We start from the raw sequence: 21,615 nt of genomic DNA, 5'->3' as shown, positions 1-21,615 counted from the left end.
TCCTCAATCCTTCACACCACACTCAGGGAGGCGATGACATCCTTTAAAGAGTGTGACGCAGGACTGGATGTGACTCAGTAGAGCACCGCCCTGGGATCCATGCCCAGAATATGGGGTGGGGAGAGAAGAAAGAGAGAGAAACGGAGGCACAAGTTCATAGTGAGAAGGGGCAGGGCCTGCCCTGGGGAGAGGAAGCCCTCGTCCTTCCTGCCCCCACCTGCCCCGCCCGCCTCCTCAGCCCACCCCGACAGCTGGGATTGGAACCCAGGACCTCTGACTCCAAAACCCAACCAGGAGCTAATCGACGCCTGGGGTCACCTCTGGTCCCTGCACCGTCCCTTGTGGTGCCCCCACCCCTGTCACCAGACTGCGCACCCAGCCCCTCCTGCAGGCTGACGGGTACCTGGGCCCCCACAGCCACTGTCGGGGTTGAGAAGGAGGAGCCCAGCGACCTGTGTCGAGTGACCCTCCTCCCTGGCAGGCCCATCCTGACCCGGCTCGGGTCCACAAGGACAAGGGAGCGTCCAGGGAGCTAGTGGGGCCCGGAAGGGAGAGGAGATGAGGCAGGTCAGAAACTCAGTAGCCTTTCCCTCTCTTCCCAGAGGCCGGGCCGGGTGGTGCCCAGGACAGTGAGGATGTGGAGTCCCGGCTGGACGGCTGTGTGACCCTGGGCAGGTTGCTTTCCCTTGCTGAGCCCACGCTGCTGTAGGAAAGACAGGAAATGATAACAGCGTTCACCTCCTGGGTGACTAGATGTGTGCACACGGCTCAGATGCCGGGTACACAGTCGGTGCTCAATAAATGCTAGGCATGAGCTTGCTTTCTGTGAACAAATGTCTTCATGTGTTGGTGGAACCCGGTGCTGGTGAGGCCACAGAGCGGAGGCCACTGGGAGAACCACGGCCACAGCCAGTGGAGCAGACCACGCAGTGACTGAGTGAGACAGGGTCACACACTCGTGGCAGCTGCCTTTACCACCGTGGGTGGCAGGGAGGCCGGGCGCCTCTGGACAGGAGGTCACGGGGACAAATAGAGTGTCCAGGCACGAGTGGCCCTCGGCCAGCAAGCCCCTGCCCACGCGGCCGTGGGAATGGGCCCTGTGGACGCGGGAGTGCAGGGAGCCATGCGCAGAAGGGACGTGTCCTCAGGGTGTGCGGGGCCAGGGGTTCAGAGGTCATGGAGGCTAACAAGGCGTCCCCTCCGCCATCCCCACCTCCCCAGGCACAGGCCCAGGGCCCTGTAGGAGACGCGGCTGGCCTGTCACCCCTCTGGCAGAGGAAATCCCAGGGGACCAGGGGGACTCAGGTGGCCCCTCGTCCACCTGGGGCTCGGGAGGCTTCCTGGGGGCCCGACAGGCCGCAGGGGGATCGCAGCCGGAGCCGGGCTGCAGAGCGAGACCTCTGGCCTCCGTGGCCCCAGCGCCTCCAGGGGCTCCCTGCTGTCCCAGGAGCGTCCCCTCCGAGGTGCCTTCCCAGGAGCCCTGCTGAGCACCGTCCCCCACGTTCCCGTGTCCTAGGTGCTTGGTCCAGAGCCTTGTGTCCCCCAGGACAGCCAATGGCCACCCAAGGAGGCGGCTTGAAGTGTGGCAGGCTCAAGTTCTGGAGTGAAGTAAGCAGATCCGAGCAGAAGACAGTGACGCCTCGTGAGGATTTTATGCTGGACACGTGAGGTGCTAAGGTTTGGGGGACCAGGCTCGGGGGACCAGGCCAGCAGGACTCACCTCACCTTTGCCTTTAACCTTAAAACAAAACAAGCCAACAAACAAACGTGGCCCTGAAAGTCTGTGGGTCAGCTCTTAAACAGTAGGTGCTCCATAATTGCTTGCAGTAGCGTGAGCGAATGAAGCAATGGACACCTGACCTCTGTCATCCGGACCCACCTCAGGAAGCCACCAAGCTGCCTGCTCTGGAGTCCTGGGGACGAGGGGCCTTGGGAGGGGGTGGAGCGGGCACCCTCCCCAGCTCCGCCCGGAGTCCCCCTCTCGAGGCCCGTGGCCGTCGCCCCGCCAGGCCCAGGGCTGGCAGAGAAGGGACAGAAGGCCCCATGGCCTTAACCTCCTCCTTCCTCCGGGGCCTTTGTCTGGGGTGGGGAGGAGGGCAGAGAAGGTTCTGGGCCCTGGGGGTGGCTGATGGGGCCCTGTCTGGGGGCACAGCCCCCTGTCCCCCAGGGGCAGCCTCTCCCGCCCAGGCAAGACCCGGCAGCCGCCCACTCTGCAGGAGGAAGGCTTAGCCAGGCCCTCGGGGAAACCACAATTGGCTTCTGACATGACACGTTGACGGGTTCCTGGCCGCTTCGCCCCCTTTGTGTCCCCGAGCTGCTGCGGGCATATAAGGGCTGTACCTGGGCTCGGTTGGTGGAGGGACGGACAGAGGCCGAGCCCCACCCACCCCGAGGAGCCTCAGGAGCAAGCGGGTAAGGCAGAAGGCAGCGGGCGGTGGCCCTGTGGCCTCCTGTGGGCCCCTCTGAATGACAGGCCCAGAGCAGTCCCCCTAGGAGGGGCCTGGAGCGCCTGGTGGTGACAGGAGGGAATCCCCATCTTACAGATCTGGGGCCCAGAGAGGTCCTGGCGGGTCTGGGTGGGCTGGGGACAGGACGGTCCTATGGGCAGGAGTCAAAGGTGTCATTCTTCTCCAAGTCGTGGAACCTGGCTGGCTTCCCACCATGGGGGTTCCTGTGAGAGACCCCGGTGGTCGCGGGGACACTCTGGGTGAAAGAGGTGCACAAAGCCGAGACTTCTGCCGGCCACATGGCACCCACATGGCCCCTTGGTGCCAAGGAAGGGAAGGTGCCTCCTCCTCAGGGCATGGGGCTGCCGAGTCACCCCCTGCCCCTGGCGGCACCCGTCCAGCACACAACCAGGCATGGAGGCCTGAGGCACAGTCCCGGCCCCCGGGGAACTGACAGAGACGGCAAACAAGGACACTAAGGCATGCTGCGTGCATGCAAACTGTGATGGATACCTTAACATAAACACCCTGGTTGGTGCTCAGAGACAGGCAGGTTCCTTTAGACAGGTACAGGGGAAGGGCCTCTCCCAGAAGATCCCGAGTATTTAGAAACTGAAAGATAAGAAATCAGCTGTGCAATGACCCAGGGAAGGGCCTTCCTTGCAAAAGGAAGAGCATGAGCAAAGGCCCTGAGGTGGGATGGTACTTGGCATGCCCAAGACCCTGGAGGTCAAAGAGGCTGGTAAGGGCTTTGTGGCTAAAGGCAGAAGCCTGGGTTTTCTTCCAAAGGCAGTGGGGATCCACCAAAGGGTTTCGGCAGAGGTGACAGGGGAGGATAGACGGGTGGGCAACATGGAACTCTGTAAACAAAGCCAACGGACTAGTATGTAGCCGCGTTCCCACTTTCCAATCCATTTCCCTCTGGAGTGGAGCTGCAGAGAAAAAGAAATGGGACACTTTAAGTCTCAGTGTTGCAGGTCCCTGATCAGCCGCACCTTCTGAAAGTGGCCCAGGAGCCAGGGCCCCCCTGCTGTCCTGGAGGGCCCCTCAGGGGCTGTCTCCAGGTCCTGCCAGGTCCACCGGGGCCACACTAAGGTTCTGAAGTCACGTGGACTCAGCCTGGAATTCTGGCCCTGCCACTGAGGAGCTCGGTGGCCTTGGCCAAGTCCCCTCCAAGCTCCCGGCCTCAGTTCTCATCTGTGAAATGGGCCCACGAGGGGGGAAGCCGTGGGAGGCAGCTCTGAGGCCGCGGGTTTGGAGCTGCACCGAGCGGCGCAGCTGTTGGGCGCTGGGCTCCTGTGGGTCCCCTCCCGCGGGTGAGGCTGCCCCGCCTGCACTGGGAGGGACGGGCGGCCCGTCGGTCAGGGACAGGAGGAGGCCGGGGCCTGAGGAGCGTCTGAGGCCTGCTCCGCCCAGCAGGTGTGCACCGAGGATGCTGGGCCTGTGCTGCCTGCTTCTGCTCTGGGGCCTGGCCGCGCCCAGCCACGGGCTGCTGGAGACGGTGGGCACGCTGGCCCGCATCGACAAGGACGAGCTCGGCAAAGGTGAGCCGGGCGGCCTCAGGGGTGCAGCCGAAGAGGGGCAAACAGAGCCCTTCAGGGGACACCACCTGTCCCAGCCTCTCAGTGGTGCTTTGCACCCGGCCCTTCCCCCTCTGCCCAGAGCCAGGCCTGGGGGCCTCAAGGTGGCTTCCTCCATCGCCATCAACCCCCCAGTGGCCACGGGCTCCTGTCCTTCTTGGTGCCCAGGATCCAGAGTCCGAGCCACACTGTGGGCCCTGGGTTGATCTTCTGCACTGTCCTGTGCAAGTCCCCACTCCTCTGGGCCTCAGTTTACCCATCTGCATAATGAAGGAGGGTCATGAGATTCAGGGTGCCAGGCAGAGGGTTGTCACCAGCCCCCGTGGCTGTCATTGGAGGATGACCTCCAGGTCAATTCTGACCAAAACAATTGTTTTCCCGCAGCTCAGAGGAGGGGCGGATGCGAGGTCCTGGGTGGGGATGGAGTTCTAGCATCTTCTATACCTGCCTTCTCTGCAGCCATTCAGAACTCGCTGGTTGGGGGACCCATTCTGCAGAACGTGCTGGGGACAGTGACATCTGTGAACCAGGGTCTCCTGGGCTCAGGAGGGCTGCTTGGAGGAGGCGGCCTGCTGAGCTACGGAGGGATTTTTGGGGTCGTGGAGGAGCTGTCTGGGTGAGTCCCTGCGGGGCCCGGGGACGCCCACCTGTGTACCCTACAGGATGTCTCCTGCTTCAGGAAATCGAGGGGAGATGGTCTCTTTAATTGGACGTGAGAGTGGAGCAGGAAGGGCGGGAACATAACTCCTGTACTGCGTGCCTGGCAGGACAAGAAGGGCCACAGGCCACAGTGATTGAGGTCCCACACTGGAGTCAATTCTAGTTACTTGCTGGGTAACCCAGAGCAGATTGCTTAACCTCTCTGGGCTAATCCAGGTATCTGCATGGCTCCCTAAATAACCTCCTTCAAGAACCCTGTCCTGATTATCTCCTCCTTCCCCCCCACCCTGCCCACCTTCAAGGTCTCCAGGGGACATGCCACTTTCCCTTACACGACACACTTTTCTGGTTTGGGTTTTTTCTCTCCTAGTAGATCATAAACCCCAACCAGGGTAGGAAGGATCTTTATCTGGATGGTTCCCTGCTGTGTCCCCATATCATAAATAGGGCCTGACACATAGCAGGCGTTTCCCACATATTTTTGAAGGAGTGAATGAGACATGTCACATAATAGCTAATGTCTGGAACTTAGTGACCGTTGCCCGAGGTTTCTTTGTGTGGCACTGTGCTGAGCATCGTGAGTGAATTGTCCTGCTGAGTCTGGGGACAGGACAATTATCAACTGCGCTTAGCATGTGAAGAGATTGAGGTCCTCGGCACACTCCTTGACCTGGGGCAGGAGGGGACAGTGTCGGTGTGTATCACAAGCCATGCTGCCTGGCCAAGCCCAGGGGACATCAGTCGATGGTTGGTGGAATGTCCAAGAGAGTCCCCCAGAAGGCTGAAGCCCGGGCAGTGCTGGGACCTGGGTGGCCTCGCTGGCTGCACAGTCAGAAGCTACTCATGGGGTTGTCACTGTGTCCAGCTGTTGAAATAGCGCCCGGAACAGCGAGTCCTTGATACCTGCTGTCGTACTTGGATTAAATATGTCTCCCGCCGGAGAAGCCCCCTGCGGGGTGAGGCTGGGCCTGAACCCGACATTGTCCTCACCTCGGGGAGCCACTGACAATCCCATGAGTTCAAACAGTGATGGAGCGGCCCAGAAAGACAGGAGCCACTCAAAGGGTGTCTCCCTGTGGCCAAGACAAGCAAGGCAGGCTTCCTGGGGGAGGGTCACTCTAGCCAGGAGGGACTGTGGAATGAAAAGTCAGGTCATTACCTGGGCAGACACCCGGAGGACAGAGCAGGTAATGACAATGACCCAAGAGAGGCTTGTCCCAGAGGTCCCTTGGGTTATGTGTATGTGGAGCCTGGGGGGTGCAGGTGGGGGCAATGCCAAGGTCAGAGGCCAAACCAGGGCTGAGGCTGTGGGGACAGGCGGGGAGGACCGCTGACGGCCAGGATGGTGGGAGATGTACCGAGCACACACTGCACCGAGTCTGCACCCCCTTTCCCCACTTGTCTTTCCCTCACCCCTGCGAGTGCCGCCCACTTTACAGACACTGAAGCCAGGAGGTGAAGTAACTGGCCCAAGCCTTCACAGGTGGCTCTGCAAGTTCAAGGTGACAAGGAGACCCACCTGGGAGAGGCTCTGCCCTGCCTGGTCCAGGGTGGTCCTGGCCCCTGGTGGGGAGGGGAGTGGGGTTTGGGGTGAGCAGTGCTTCCCCCCACTCTTCAGGCTGAAGATTGAGGAACTCACGCTGCCCAAGGTGTCGCTGAGGCTGCTGCCAGGTTTTGGGGTGCAGCTGTGCCTGCACACCAAAGTGGGCCTGCATGGCTCTGGGTGAGTGTGCCCTGGGGGCCTGCGCCTACCGCACTGTTGGGGGGCAGCCCCCTCCTGTTTGCCGACCTCCCAGCCTGCTTCCTCCCAAGGGACTCCCACCCTACTGTCCCGCTCCCCTCCCCAGAGACCACTGCCCACTGACCCATGGACTCCCATCTGGCCCTCTCCAGACCCCCTCCACTGCCCAGGCCTCAGGGGAGCGGGTGGGAGGAGTGGGACCAGGGACGTGCAGACACGGCAGCCCACTCGACCCTCAGCCTGGCCGCCCAGCTCAGGGCCAGTCTGCACCCGGGGTGGGCGTGGTCGGGGCGCGGCTGGGGCGTGGCCTGGTGGGTGGGGCCTGGCAGCCCGGCCACGCCCCAGTGCCCGGTCTCGCAGCCCCCTGGGGGGCCTCCTGCAGCTGGGCGTGGAGGTGAACGTGTCGTCTCGGGTGGCTCTGGGTGTGAGCCCGCGGGGGACACCCATCCTCATCCTCAAGCGCTGCAGCACGCTCCTGGGCCACATCAGCCTGCTGTCGGGGTGAGTCGCCCTGCTCCCTGTCCCCACCTCTGGGGCGGTGGGGGCCTTAGACACCTCTGGGTCCGCCCCGGTCGGCCTGGACTCACCCTGCCCCCATCCCCCTGGGTGGGGTCACGCCCCTACACAGATGGACAGACTGAGGTCCCTCCGACAGGACTCCTGCCCACTTCTGGGCGTCCTCCTCCCCCAGCCCCCGGGATCCTGCATCCCTGACAGAGCTGGCCAGGGGGTCACCCCTTCTCTGCAGCTGCTCCAAGCTCTGTCCCTGCTGTGGCACATCAGAGGTCGGGCTCTGCCCCTGACTTGCTGTGTGACCTCAGAGGACCCTCCCCCTGGTCGGGGCCTCAGTGTCCCCATCTGTACCCCAGGGGTGGGACAGAACTATCCGGAAAACACTGTTACATTCCTCCTTCCCGTGGGGCCCTCAGGGATGGGTGGGCTTCCCTACACTTTTTGAATGCCATTCCCATGGGACAGTGGAGATGCAGAGAGGGCAAGGACTTGCCAAGGTCACACCACTGATGAGGCAGAGATGGAGAGGAGTGGGTCTCTGCTGAGGTCCAGGCTTCCGTGGTGCTCGGCACCGACTTCTGGGGCACCCTTCCCGCCCCCTTCCTGTGTCTACCTTCCAGCCCAAGGCCAGCGCTGTCCCCGTGTTTGTTGAATGGCTCTGATCAGTGACAAGTATGCGACAGCTTTGAGAGGGCTCCCAGGAATAGGGTGACCCTGCTGCTCCTGTCCCCAGATGGACCTGAATGAGGAGACCCAGGAGGGGCTGAGTTTCTTGGACTCCAGAGGCTCCGTCCTGCTTCTCTGGGCCATTGGGGCTTGGGGAGGGCGGTGGGAAGGGGAGCCCAGCACGGTGTGGGTGCCCTGTGGTTGTGGCTCTGTGAGGCTGTGGCTCTGTGGGGCTGCGGCCCTGCACCCCACGGTGCCGTTCCAGACCCGCATGTTCCTTGTCTGCAATGTCGGGGAGACAGGGGGACAGACATTACTGAACACCGTGGCACACTACCCACGTGCCGCTGTCACTTAATGGGGCCGCAGCAACCAAGCAAAGCAGACACTGTCCAAAGGGGGGACCTAAGGCCGGCCCCTGGTCCCGCGGCGAGATAGGGCAAGGTTTACGCCCAGGTCCACAGAGCCCCAGCCCACCCACCAAGAGAGGGGACAATGCAGAGCCCAGCGCCCACCCTCCCCAACACCCGCGTGGCACTGTTCCTGTGCCGCCACCGCAGCCTCACTGTCTCCCTGCCTAGGTTGCTGCCCGCGCCACTCTTTGGGGTCGTCGAGCAGACGCTGTTCAAGGTGCTGCCAGGAATGGTGAGTGGCCCTGGGCCCGGCCCCTCCCTGGTTGTGGGTAGGGCCTCTGGGGCAGGATCAGGTGGCACTTCCTCCCCTCCCACCTGCAAGCCACCTGGCCCCCAGGGACCACCTGCTGGTCTGGGGACACTTGGGCAGAGCCTCCCCAGACCTCCAGGTGGCGAGGGACCCTGCCCCCAAATCTGCCTCTTTCCCCCCACCCTGTCTTTGCCACGAGTTATTATTGACTTGGTTTTTCTTTAAAGGACCTTTAGATTAAAATCGGGTCCCTTGTTCTAAGTGGAGCCTGTGCTTGGAGATCACCTCTAGAAGGCCACTCGGGAATATTCTTCCACATTGTGATTCATCTGCCCCGGGGGGTGACGTGTGTGTGAGGGGTGATGTGTGACCATGGCCAGCCAAAGCCTGGCTTCCCTCAGGGGGCAACTGCAACTGGGTGTGGCCCAACGCTATTCACCGAGGGTGGGGGAGCGACAAACCCGGGTCCCACAGAGAGTGACCGTCAGGCCTCCCCCACTCAGCAGGCTGGGCTCCCCCTGGGTTCTCGAACAGGGGGACATGGCAGGTGGCAGGGAGACGGGGACCTGGGGCTGGCAACTCTGCCTGGGGCTTGAAGAAGCGCTGCAGGAGGAGGTCACGCCCAGTGCAGGGTCCCCACCAGGCCCCCTCCTTAACAAGGGCGTGTGGCTGCATCTACACTGTATCCCCTAACGGGGTCCTCCAGCCAGAAGCTGAGCTCTGGGTCTCAGAGAGGCTGTCGGAGTCCTTTGGCAGCACCCTGGCTGCCTTGGCTGACTGGGACTCGCTCCGCAGGGCACCCAGCAGTGCAGGGCAGCGGGCTGTCCCCACCTGGCCAGTCCCCACCCGGCCAGTCCCCACCCGCCAGCCCCTGCGCTTCCCTCATTCCCCTGACCAGCCCAACTTGGAGGCCCCGGGCTGGGGCAGCCCACTCTGCAGAGAGCCCGGGCAGCTGGCCTTTCTTCTCTACCCCAGCAGTAGGCCCAAGTGACTGGACAGGGATGGCCACCACCTTTGCCTCCTCAGGCACGCCCTTGCTGGCCATGGAAATGTATCCCCTGTTTCCCCAGCAACCTTGGGGGTTCCTAATGGGGCTTGTGTGACAGGGGGAATGGGCCTGGGCCCCTCTGGGCCCCTCACTGCCCCACCTGTGTGTTCCCACCTGTCCCCACATCTGCCTTCCCTTGGTGCCAGAACCACGGGGCAGGTCACTTAGAGGAAAAGCACTGGCTCCTGCACCCGGGGCTCTGGCTCATGGCTCCTGTCTCTGCCTCCGCAGCTGTGCCCCGTGGTGGACAGTGTGCTGGGCGTCGTGAATGAGCTCCTGGGGGCTGCTCTGGGTAGGTTGGGGTCCCTTGTCCTCCCTCTTGTCACTTCAGGGCAGCGGGCCCTGAGGGTGGCCGGAGGCAGGGCCCTGAACCTTCCCTTTCCTGGCAGACTGAGGAGGCTGCCCTGGGGGGCTGGGGGACCCTGGTGCAGGCCTAGGGCCAGGGGTGGCGCTCGGTGTCCTCAGCGGACTCCACGTGTCGGTGCTGCAGAGCGACATCTGCTGAGCCCCTTGGTCAGCCCCTGTAGTCAGACAGGAGGGGACAGACAAGAAGACTGAGGCCCAGAGAGCTCGAGGAGGGTGACCAAGGCCCCAGAGCCCGCAGCTCCCAGTGCCCTGCGTGGGTGCCTTTGGGGCTCACTAAGGGGCTTTGGAGAATGTCAGAATGTGGCCAGGAGGAGGAGGAGGGGACCGGCAGGTGACTCCACCTGTGGTGCTATGTGAAGGGCAGGTGGCCACATCAGGGGACCAGCTCCTGGCTCTGCCACTTCGCTGTGTGGCCTTGGGCGGGTGACTTCCGGGCCCCAGTCTCCTCCTCTGTGAGATGTGATGACAGTGGCACCCAAGCGAGGGCTCGGGGCAGCGCTAGGCCAGCAGCAGGCGCTGGGCAGGTGCCGGGGCCGCTATTGCCGGGGACAGGCTCCCAGGGCATTTCTGTCTGTCTTGTCCCCAACAGGCCTGGTGCCCCTGGGGGCTCTGGGGTCCGTGGAGTTCTCGCTGGCCACATTGCCGCTCATCTCCAACCAGTACATAGAGCTGGACATCAACGTGAGTGCCAGGGCGGGGGTCCCCCCTGGACCCAGGGTGTGGTATGGGTGGGGACGCTGGGTCAAGGCCAGGGGGTGGGCAGCCAAAGACCCTTGTCCCTGCAGCCCATCGTGAAGAGCGTAGCTGGTGATGTCATTGACTTCCCCAAGCCCCACGTCCCAGTCAAGGTGCCCCCCAAAGATGACCACACGTCGCAGGTGACAGTGCCGCTGTACCTCTTCAACACTGTGTTCGGACTGCTGCAGGCCAACGGTGCCCTCAACATAGACCTCACCCCTGAGCTGGTGAGTGTCCTCCTGGGGAGCCATGGCCAGGCCGAGCTGACCGGCCACACATCACCAAGCAGCCTGCCACCCGTCGTAACACGGGAAAGCTGACAAGTTGACAGCGCGTGCGCCCGGCTCTGTACTTGGGGAGGACATTTGCCACTTCGCTGTGTGGCAAGTGAAGCCTCAGTGAGACCTCTGAACCCCTCTCCACTCAGCACTCCAGGGGGTCACTTCGATTGGTCCAAACAGGTCTAGGCAAGGAGGCCCCTTCTGACCTTGGAGTCCTTCTTGAGTCTAAGCTCATTTTATACTCAAGTGTGAGTGGCTGACATTTCCACTCCTCTCTCAAGGGCAGACTGGAGTTGGAAAGATTGGGTTATGCCTGCGGGAGGTCGCTTGTGCTTTTGTTCTGAATCCTAGGGATTCTCTGCTTGCCCTCTGGCTCCTCATAACCCTGTGGGTCAGACGGCCCAGGCCACAGACCCGCGCAGATCCATTTCTCGGCCCCAGCCTTCCCGGGAGGCAGTGGGCTCTGAGCTCCTTGGGCTCCCCAGCTCAGGCCCAGGGGAGGAGGTTGGCCCCTCAGTTTCTGTAGGTGGGGTCTCGAGAGCAGAGGTGGCCTCGGGGAGGTTGGGCCGGACCCCCAGTTGGGAAGCAGGTGTCTTTCAGCTGGGGATGGGCATGGTCATGCCGGGCAGACACGCTGGGGTTAGCGTGTTCGTGGGAGCACCCTGTGCGTGTGGGTGTGGGCAGCTGAGTTCTGTGGCACGAGAGGCCCTCAGAGGCCCTGGTGCCTCTGCCCTCGCAGGTGTGCTGGATGCCTGGGACCCTCCCGCGCAGCGTGCCTGTGACTGTCCCGTGGGAACAGCTCTGTTCTGAGAAGGGGCTTGTGCAGCTCGCAGGGTCTCGCCACCAGGGGACGGGATGCGGGGCCATCGTGAACTGGCCACCTGCCGCTCAGCTGCCCCAGGGGCGGGTCCAGGCCCAGGGTGACCATCTTCTCCACCTTTTTAGGCAGAAATGCAGATTTATATAGAACCTCCTGGTTTGTAAACGTGGGAGGAAATTCGTATTTGGATAAAAGGCAAAGGGTCCGAGGCCGGTCCCCGGCCTTCAGATCCCGCGCTCGGCAGGGCAGTCCGAGGCCTCTGACGCCGGCCTGCCCCGCTCAGTTTCACCCTGGGCAAGAGCCTTAGGTCAGGAGGCGTCGTCCAGGGAGGTGCGTGAAGGCGGGAGAAGCCCACCTGGACCTGGCGTGCAGTGGGTGCTCAGGAATCGCGGGCTCACAGCACCCCAAGTGTTTGTCGAGATGTGTGCCAGGCAGACGATGGGGACGGAGGGACACAACTGCTCTACGTGCCCCGGGGCTCCTCGGCCCATTTCTGTGTTCACACCAACTCTCTCTCCCATTTGGTCTCCGGCCCAGGTTCCCAACAATGTCCCACTGTCAACCACAGACCTGGCAGCGTTGGCCCCTGAGGTGAGTGGCCCTCTCAGGGGCTTTGATCACTGTGGCTCCTTCCCCCACTGAGGCTGAGTGGCCTCCAGAATCGTTCTCAACACAGCCTTCCAGCAGCTGTGGGGAATGCTGAATCCAAATTCATACTACAGTGTGAAAGACTGACGCCATGTCCCTTCCTGATAGCAGGTTTTGCTTAGAGAGGGGAGGACCAGGTTTTCCGGCCCCAAGGAGCCAACCGGGCATTTTTCTACGGCTATTGCTTCTCTACCAGGCAGAGATCAGGAGATTCTTTCCTCCAAGTGCCTTACTTCATCTTGATCTTTGTCTCCTCCTTCCCCAGTGAGAAGTTGCAGGGCACCAGTTGGAGAGGGGAGAAAAGGGAGAGGAGACAGGGAGGCAGGGAGGCAGGGAGGCAGGGGACAGGGAGGCAGGGAGGCGGGAGGCAGGCCTAACACATGGTCCCAGGGCCTGGCCTCAGCTTTCCCATTCATTCAGCTGAGGCTGAAGCAGCCACTTTACAACTGTGAGGATCTGAATTCGGACTAAAGTAGAAATGACTACTACATGGTCCTTATAGAAAAACAGATTCTGACAGAGGCCAGAGAGCTCGGGTATTCACCAAGAGGATGCAGGTGGCAGCCATGTTTGGGGGTGCAGAGGATCCACTCTGTGAGCTCTTAAAGGTGGTGATTGAAAGCAGCCTTGGGGCTTAAGGTTGGGGCTACCACTTCTCTGAGTCCCTTAGCTAAAGGGCATGGGAGGAGTCTTAGGGAAGGAGTGGACTGGGGTTAGACATTCAGAAGAACTTTCTGAGGGCTGGAGTTGTAAGATGATGGAGAGGGCCTTGGGACAGGCAGGGGCAGCTAGAGTGGGGATCTGTGGGTGCAGCCAGCTGGAAAGTGTCCCCCTCAGGAGCAGGGAGGCTGGGCTCCGCTCTGGAGCCTGAGCCCTTGGAGTCTTGCAGCTCTGAGTGGCGCTCTGTGGCTTCAGGTTCTGTGGACCGTGAGGGTGGACCTGGAGATTCCTGGCCTGGTTGATTCTGCCTCTCGGGAAGCCTGGGCTTGAGCCACAGAGCCCCAGATTCCAACCTGGGAGTGTCCTCCTGTGATTCCACAATTCCTGTCACTTCTACGAGCCCCCTAGTACCAGGCCCTGTGCCCTGTGCTGGTTCAGGACCCACCTGCCCTTGAGGACACAAAAGGAACAACAGTGAAAATTGGGCAAAGGCCCTGGGGTCTGGGAGCTGCAGACAGACTGCAAGCAGTACGGAGGGTGAGGGATTGGTTACAGCCTGTCAGGGTGTGGGCTGGTGCTTTTTACCCAGGGTGTTCTGCAAGGCCTCGCTGAGGTGGCATTTAAGCAGAAGACGAAAGAGGGGAGGGAGGAAACCAGGCAGTCACCTGGGGACTTTCCAGGAGAGGCAGCAGCAGGTTCAAAGGCCCTGAGGCAGGAGCAGGGTGGCAGGTTGGAGGAACTGCCCATGGCCAGTGAGCCTGGAATGGGGAGGAGGCTGCCAGCAGTGGAGGGCGAGGCGAGATGAGCGGGAGGCAGGGGGTGCACCAGGCGAGCTCTGCGTGGAAGGGTTTTGCCCCTTCCTGAGTGAAGGAGTCGGCCTTGGTGGCTCTAAAGTCTGTCTCCACCTGGGTGTCAGCCTCATGGAGGCAGAGACAAGGCCCGCGTGGGTCAGGACCTCAGCACAGTCCTGGGGCCCTGGGGCCCTGGGGCTGCTGGAGGAGTGTTTGTTGACTGACTCATTGGTTCTAGTCGGGGCCTCTCGGCGGCTCTCACGCCCCTGCTCTGCTCCTGTCCCTCTCAGGCCCTGGGGAAGCTGCCCCCAGGCCAGCACCTCCTGCTCTTTCTGCGGGTGAAGGAAGTCCCCATCATCACGCTCCAGAACAAGAAGGCCGCCGTCTCCATCCCAGCTAGCATCCGCGTGCTGTTCGCGGTCCCTGGAGGGAGCCCCGAGTTCCTCTTCGAGCTGAATGGGGTCAGTGGCTCAGGCAGGAGGGGACCTGGCCCCGGGTCCTGCATGGCCCTGGGGACCTTTCCCTGATTTCAGGTGGAGGCCCCATGCAGGGCAGCCCTGTCACCGTCATCGGCTGGCTGGACGCCTGTGGTTCGCACCTCTGACCAGCCCCAGGCCTGTCCCCTCTGGTTTCTGGGGACCTAGGAGTAGCCACACCTCTGTGGCCTCCCTGCTCAGCTCTCTCGTGGACGCCCCCGTTTCCAGTGTGCCTCCTCCAGCCCCCTCCCTGGTCCCCAGTCACACAGGGGGCTGAGACGGGCCCCCTGCTGCCCGCTGACCCGACTCCCGAGGCCCAGCTCTGAGCCTGGTGTCCTGCCCACTGCCTCGGTCACCCGGCCTGCGGGACTGCTGCTGACCTGGGGCAGGGCCCGCCCTCGCCTTCCTCTGTTCACGCCTCGTCCCTGGTGGGGGCGCCTCCCCCACCTGCAGGCTAGAGGGGGTCCCTCTAGTCCCCGCAGCCGCGGATCCTGGCTCCGGTTCCAGCGCCCAGTAGGGCTTCGGCGGGTTCACTGGGGGAAGAGGTGGCAGAGCCCTGGCCCCATGCACGGTTCTGTGCACTTCCCCACGCAGGCGCTGACCCTCAAAGCCCAGCTGGCTCCTTCGGCCACCAAGCTGCACATCTCCCTGTCCCTGGAACGGTAATGTGGGGCCCTGGGGACCTGTGTCTGGGAACAAGAGTTAGGGGCAGCCGAGGACAGGGCCGCCTGCTGTTTGTGGCACATGGGAGGATCAGCCCAGGAGGGGACGATGTGGCCACTCTGCAGGGGAGGAGCTGGGGGCAGATGGGGCTCTGGGGGCCGCCTCCCCTGCCCCTTCTCTGCTCCGGGGGCCACGGCTGCCTTCAGGACACAGAGCCCAGAGCCCTGCGGTGTCAGCCCCAAAGGCTGGCCTTGGGGACAGTGGTCCCAGAGTGTTGTCCAAAGCTTCGCCTCTCCTTGGACCAGCTCTTTCTCTAACCTCCCGTCTCTGGTGACCCGGCATCCTGACAGTCATGACAGCTAAGGTGACAGTGGCCGTGAGGGCCCTTCCTTACACGTGCACAGCACTTTACAGTTGGCAGAGCCTCTGCGGCCCCGGCTCACGTCGCAGGTGGCCCTGGGAGCAGGTGGCAGCCTGGGCCTCCCCTCCCAGGCCGTCAGGAGGTGGGGACGTGGGTCTAGGCCCTGGCCACCTGCATGAGGGCCAGCTGTGATCCTTCAATGGTTCGCTGCCTTTAGTGAGCACCTGCTGTATATGGGGCCTCCTGTGTCCAGTGCTCAGTCTGGGGAGGGCCACTTGCTGACCCAGGGTCTGGCTCCAAGGCCATGGGGTCAGAGGGGGTGGTTGTGACGTCCCAGAAGAGACGTCATGTCCCTTCCAGTCCATTTTGCAGGTAGGAAAACTGAGGCCCTGGGCAAGGCTGGCGAGCGGCCGCGCAGGCCCCAGAGCCCCATTTCCGATCCTGGAGAGCGGCCTGGGCAGGCGGGGGCAGAGCGCCTCCGCAGGCCCAGTCTCCCTTTTCTCTCTGCCAGGCTCAGCCTCAAGCTGGCCTCGTCCATCACCAACACCTTCGACGTAAGTTCCTGGGAGCGGGAGAAGCTTGGGGAGGTCAGGGTCTCGGACAGAGCATAGGAAGGAGTTGGGGACGTGTCACGAGCCTGTCTGAGCTGGCCTCAGCTGGCCTCTCCTCCAACAGGCCATAGTGGGCAAGTGGGAGGGCGTGTGTGGCCCATCTGTGGGGGTCACTGTGTCCATCCAGGAAAGGGAATCTCGAGGTCCTAGGTCCTCAGAGTTGCTGACCTCTAGGGCCCGACGGTCGGAAGGAACGAGGTCCCCAACTCAGGACGTTCCCACACTCCGGGCTCCACTGGGCCCTGGGTTCCTGCTTCTCACAGAGTTCTGAGGCTCTGGAATGTCGAGACGGTCCCAAGTTCTAGAACATTCCCAGGCCCCTGAACTGACAGGAGCCTCAGATCAGACCCCACGGTTTCACGGGAGCCAGGACGCTTCCCTCTTCTCGGGTACTTCATGTCCCCACGTGCCACTCCAGGCCCCGCAGACCCTCCCAGGAGGACACCTGGGTCATGGGTGGAGGGTGAAGCCAGCCTCACTCCCAGAGGCCCCTTCGGGGTCCGTGGTAGACTGTCCACACCCTGGGCCCTGCGAGCACCAGGGCTGCGTCCGCAGGCCTCGGGAGGCTCAGCGGGGCCTGGGGATGTCCCTCCCTGGGCAAGGGTGCTGCTCCCCGCGGCCCAGCGCTGCCGTGCCCCGTTGCAGGTCTCCCGCTTGGAGAAATGGCTCAGCGATGTGCTCCAGGCCACCTATGTGCAGAAGCTCAACGGTACGGCCCCCTCTGCTCTCTTCCTGGTCACAGAATGTCTGACCTGTTGCCTTGCCCATGGCTCTGATGGGGACACAGAAGCCAGAGAGGGGTTGGTCCCCACTCGTAAGATGCAGGAACCAGGGCGCCACCCTCTCCACTCACACCCCACTGACTCGCACCTACCTACACCACACCAGGCCCCAAGAACTGAGCTGAGCTGGGCCAGCCAGAAGCACCCACCTTCCCAGTGGGAAGTAACCGTGAAACACGCGATTCCAAATAGGTGACCCAGGGCGGGCAAGGGATTGATGGAGGCTGTGGGGGGCTTGGCTGAGGGGAGCCACTGACACAATACAGAAAAGGGACTTTCTTGTTGGGGTGTAGGAGGTTGAATAGGAGTTTGCCCCATAGGAAGAGAATGAGCTGGTCCAAGGAAAGTTCTAGAATAAGGTCAGCAGGATCCAAGCCTCCCTGGCTCTGAGACTGCCCTCCACAGCTTCTTTTTTCCAACTCTTCCTCCTTCACAGTGGACTTGGCAGTTGGAATTCCCTTGCCCAAGATTCTCAATGTCAATTTTGCCAATTCGGTTTTGCAGATCATTGAGGTGAGTTTCCCAAGCAGAGGGGCCTTAAGCTGGTGTCGGGACAGCCCTATTTGACACTCCTGGGGCAATGCTCCACCTCATCCTCTGGGTTTGGTCCTTCCATCATTTTCTAAATGTCTCAGAGAATTACAAGTTGCTTAGCTCAGGAATGGAGGCTCTGTGGCACGCGGGTACCGCTTCTTACCAGCTTGCCCTGGCAGACATCACCAATCGATCAGAATCCGCCCTGGGTAGACAAATTCTGTTGGATTCTAGTTTGTCTCCCCAGGAGAATGGAAGCTCAGATTTCCTCATGGAGTCACCGTTCTGCTGGTCCATGGGTAGCAAGGACCTTTGCTCTTTCTCCCTTATCCTGTGCTAGTGACAGACATGACTAATAGATTGTGACACTGTGCTGAAGATTAGCACAGCCTCACAATCCTGATCAAACCAGCAAAACTCTGATTCTTGGAACTACTCTGGGAGGTGGGCAGAGCAGGGGTCCCCTTTTCCAGATGAGGCTGAGGGAAATCAAATTTCTGGCCCAAGGTCACCCAGCCTTGTGGCAGAAATAGCACTTGAACTTGAGTCTCTTAAATCAGCAACCTGTCCCACACTGGGGGGGTCCCTTATCCACCATTTCTGCATTTGTCCATGCAGTCATTCAATGAGTGACTGCCGTCAGTGCTGGCCAGGGTGGAGGTGGGGATAACCGGTGGCCCAGGCACAGGGGCGAGGCAGGGACGTGGGTACAAGGTCCCCAGGGCCTCACTGAGCACTCTTGCTCCCGGCAGAATGCTGTGGTACTGACGGTGGCATCCTGAGACTGAAGTGGCCTCCACCCCCCCATGACCTCCAGAGCCCTATCCACCTGCCCCTTGGCCTCAGCTTCCCTCCGGTCTCTCGTCTGTGTTGGTGACAATATAAGTGTCCCTATCCACCCAGGTCCACTTAGCTTGGCCTTGGCCTGGGCTGGGACTGCTTCAGAGAGTCCCCAGGCCTCAGTGCAAGTCCCAAGCCTTCAATAAACCGCTCCTCCATCTCAGTGCCTCCGACTGGTCTGTTCCCCAGTCACACGGGGCACCTTGGCCCTGGCCTCGGCCTCTGATGTCCTCCCCAGCTGCAGGAGGAGCCCTTGGCTGGCCTGGGTAGCCTCTGTGCCTGTCCTGCCTTCTTCCTGACCCTTCTCTCCTCCCGTCCCCCCTCCTCTTCCTCTTCTTCCTCCTCTTCCTCCTCTTCCTCCATCTCTCCATCTTTGGCTCTGAGTTTGAGCCCACGCCCCTCTCTGACTCTGACTTGGGGACACTTCTCAGAAGGACTTCAGCTGGACTTTGAAGGGTGGCTGTGGGCCCTCCAGGGAGAAGAGGAGCCGGCCCTCCAGGAGGCGGGAATGAGTGAGGCTGGTCCTGTCCTGGAGGCCCCCGTTGGCTGGACAGCTGACGTGGACACACCCATAGGGGAAGAGCCCCTGGTGCAGAGGGGCAGCTGCAGGCCATACAGAGGCAGAGTTGGATGAGAGCTGGTCCTGCCTCGGGGTCCTGGGTGCAGTCGGCTGCTCAGGACGGGCCTCCTTGGTGAGGAGCGGCCCTTGTTGGCATGTGGAGGTGGGCCTGAGGGCAGAGTGCCCCTGAAATCTTGGTGACTGGCTCCGAGGATTTGGGCTGGGACAGGAAGTGGAGGGCTGGAGCCCATCTGAAGGCCTGTCCACCAGGAAGAGCAGCCCTGAGGCCATCGTCCCTCCCTTCTCCCTCCTGTGCCCTCCCTCCCTCGTGTGGCTGGTACCCCCCCACACCCCCCATGAGCGTGTCGCGGTGGAGGTCATCTCTGACTCCTTTCTCCCGGGGCTCCTGATTCCCACATGGTTCAGTGAGCGTCTGCTGGACGGCCATGTGACATCCAGCAGGTCACTGTCATCTGAGTCCCAGTGTCTTCACCAGTCACCCAGGAAGATGCAGTCACAGGGTCGTGAGGGTTTCACCAGCATCCAGGAAGGCACCTCATCAGCAAGAGCACCGTGCCACCTCCTCTCCTCCTACGGCTCCTCCCCATCCCCCGCTCTCCCACCCGCTGGCCGCACTCATTCTTGCCCTCATGTGACATTCTGGTCCACTGACAGCCTCAGCTACAGGATCCGAGTTCTAACAGGAAGTGGCCCAAGTCCCCGGGTCAGGTTCAAGGCTGTCTGTAACCAGGACCCTGGGTGGGCATGGAGGGGGCAGAACTGCCTCTTCTCCTCTGGCTCTGTCTTGGCCAGTTCCGTGCCACTACGACAGAGGGCCCGAAACTGGGTAATTCCTAACGAAAAGAAATTTATTGGCTCACGGTTCTGGAGGCCAGGAAGAGCAAGATCAAGGTACCAGCATCTGGCAAGGGCCTTCTTGAACTGTGTCATCCCATGGCAGAAGGCAGAAGGGCAAAGGGGAAGAGAGAAAGAACAGAGGGGGGTGAACTTGGCCTTTATAAGAAGCCACAGTAAGGAACCTACTCGGCCACAGTGAGAGTGGGGCCCTGTGAGCCAGACCCTCCATTAGGCCCCACCTGGCCACTGCCCTGGCTGATTCTCCCACTTGACCTAGAGTTCCTCAAGGTCAGGGACAGAGCTATGCCATGGTGAGTCCAGTACCTGCATAGAGTAGTGGTGACAGCAACTGATGTTTATTGAGCACCTACTGTATACCAGACACTGTGTCAGATGCTTTACATCCTATTTTACATGTAAGGAGACTGAGGCTTTGAGAAGCAGAATCAGAGAGCTCCTAAGGGGGAGAGCAGGATTCTAAGCAGTATTTATGACCTTGATTTCAGAGCCCAGGTCCTGCTCCAAAAGCTCCCTTGCTGCTCTGACTCTGCTCACAGATGCTCCTAGAAGCTTTAAGTGCATTATGTCATCAACTTCTCACATCAGTCCTGCTTTCTAAGAACTGTGTTTACCTTCACCCTGTATTTGAGGAAACTGAGGCACAGAGAGGTTAAGTGGTGTACCAAGGCCACACAGCCAGGCAGTGACAGGTTGGGATTTGAACTCAACTCCCCCAGCACTCAGCTCCGGAGCCCCTTTTATGAGGGGGGGTGAGGGCTGAGGGAGGGGCCAGTGGTGGATGTGGGTCTGTTTCCCGATCTCAGCAACCCCTGTGTGACCCCACACATGCCCACTTGGCCCCCTGCATGGTTGAGTCACCCTCAAGGTGAATCACCTCCCAGGGAACCTGGAAGTCCTTCCGTCCAGCCCCCACAGGCTCCCCAGCTCCAAACAATGGGGCCTTTGGGGTGCTAAGCCCGGGCGATCTCCCTGGCGCCAGGGCTGTGCTAATCCTCTCAGGATGGCCAGGGCCAGCCCAGGGGACAGATCAGCTGATGGCCACCAGGGACTGGCAGGTCTCAGGGCTGGGGGTGGACGGAGCCTTGGTGACTGACACGCCCTTTGTGCCCACACTGCCCTCTGCTGTTTTCAGTGCCACTTGGTCCCTGCGCCCGGAGGTGGGGAGAGGCCCCTCTGGGTTTTACTTCGGTTTAGAAGCTGTAATGTTTGTTCAGCAAGCGGTTACACCAAGTGCGGTCAAACCAAGTGCCCTGCAATGGGGAGCCACAGGGACTTTAAACAAGGAGCCCCAGGTCAGCGGACTCAGACAGCATGGTGGCCGCGAGGTGCCCAGCCCTCTCCTGTTTCACGGGTGGGCACAGGTGCAGAGGACAGTCAGCCATGCGGGCGATGCTCAGGGCAGGTCGGGCCAAACTGACCCCTCTGCAGAAGCGGCTGCTTCCACGGCGGAGCTGAGAGGGGCTACAGTTCACCGCGGCTTCAGGAACATTCTAGAAGTTTCCTACCTAATCCTTGAAACCCTGCTAGAAAGGGTAGTGCAGGTGGCGTGTGTGACTTTGGAGGTGCCTGTGCCCAGAGCCCTTCGAGTGCCCGAAGGGACAGTGAGGCAGCCCTGCCCGGGCTTCCTCCTCGTGCCGCGAAGCCTCCCCAGGTGGCGAGAACACACCACCCACCGAGCCCCACCGCAGGCCAGGGCCTGCTCTCAGAGCTTTGCAGGACAGGACGGTCCCAGATGCCATCTTGTCACCTGAAGCGGAGAAGGGATGGCAGCAGGCACAGCAGCCCTTGATGTGCCCCCTGCCAATGGGGCAACTGCATGCCTGAGCGAGGCTGGCCCCAGGGACAGAGGAGGCTGGTGGTGACATCACCCCTGCTGGGCTGTCGGAGAACTTCCCTGGGAGCAGCGGGAGCAAGTGGCCCGGGGAGGGCTGGCAGGAGCACGGGACTCGGTGCAGCCTGAGAGCCGGCCTTGGTGGGGACAGAGAGCACTCTGTCCCTCAGAAGTGGCAGGTGGCAGGGGGCCGAGAAGAGGGAGCACTGAAAACCCAGGGACAGGGGCCGGGCTGGAGTCGGGGGTGGGACCCAGGGGGCCTCGGGGAACCCCCAGAGCAAGGGAGGGGGGGACACTTGTGTGGGAGGCCACACCTGGTCTGCCTGGAGAAAGGCCACCTCAGTGGGGGGCCCGGGGGGCCCAGGGGACCCCGTGGCCCAGAGGAAAGGGAGCCGCTGTGGGAAGCTTTGTGTAGCGGGTGACAACTTGACCAGTGGAATTTGAAGGAGGATGACGT

The 21,615-nt window shown here is 61.6% G+C and overlaps 1 protein-coding gene across 1 annotated transcript; it reads left to right on the top strand.

Moving 5' to 3' along the window:
* Nucleotides 1–3,879: 3,879 nt before the first annotated feature.
* BPIFB3 (BPI fold containing family B member 3) lies at nt 3,880–17,831 on the top strand (the record flags this gene model as incomplete). The annotated part of the gene is made up of 15 exons (XM_081289185.1): nt 3,880–3,991; nt 4,487–4,643; nt 6,306–6,410; nt 6,789–6,929; nt 8,189–8,252; nt 9,550–9,610; nt 10,274–10,365; nt 10,470–10,649; nt 12,061–12,114; nt 13,913–14,083; nt 14,693–14,760; nt 15,634–15,676; nt 16,379–16,442; nt 16,952–17,028; nt 17,802–17,831. The coding sequence occupies 15 exons, from the start codon at nt 3,880–3,882 to the stop codon at nt 17,829–17,831; spliced, it is 1,419 nt and encodes a 472-aa protein (XP_081145311.1).
* Between the last annotated feature and the right edge of the window lie 3,784 nt (nt 17,832–21,615).

This window comes from Spermophilus citellus, assembly GCF_964194105.1.
Source record: "Spermophilus citellus genome assembly, chromosome: 4".
Classification (NCBI taxonomy): domain Eukaryota; kingdom Metazoa; phylum Chordata; class Mammalia; order Rodentia; family Sciuridae; genus Spermophilus; species Spermophilus citellus.
This window is presented reverse-complemented; position numbering and strand designations above follow the sequence as displayed.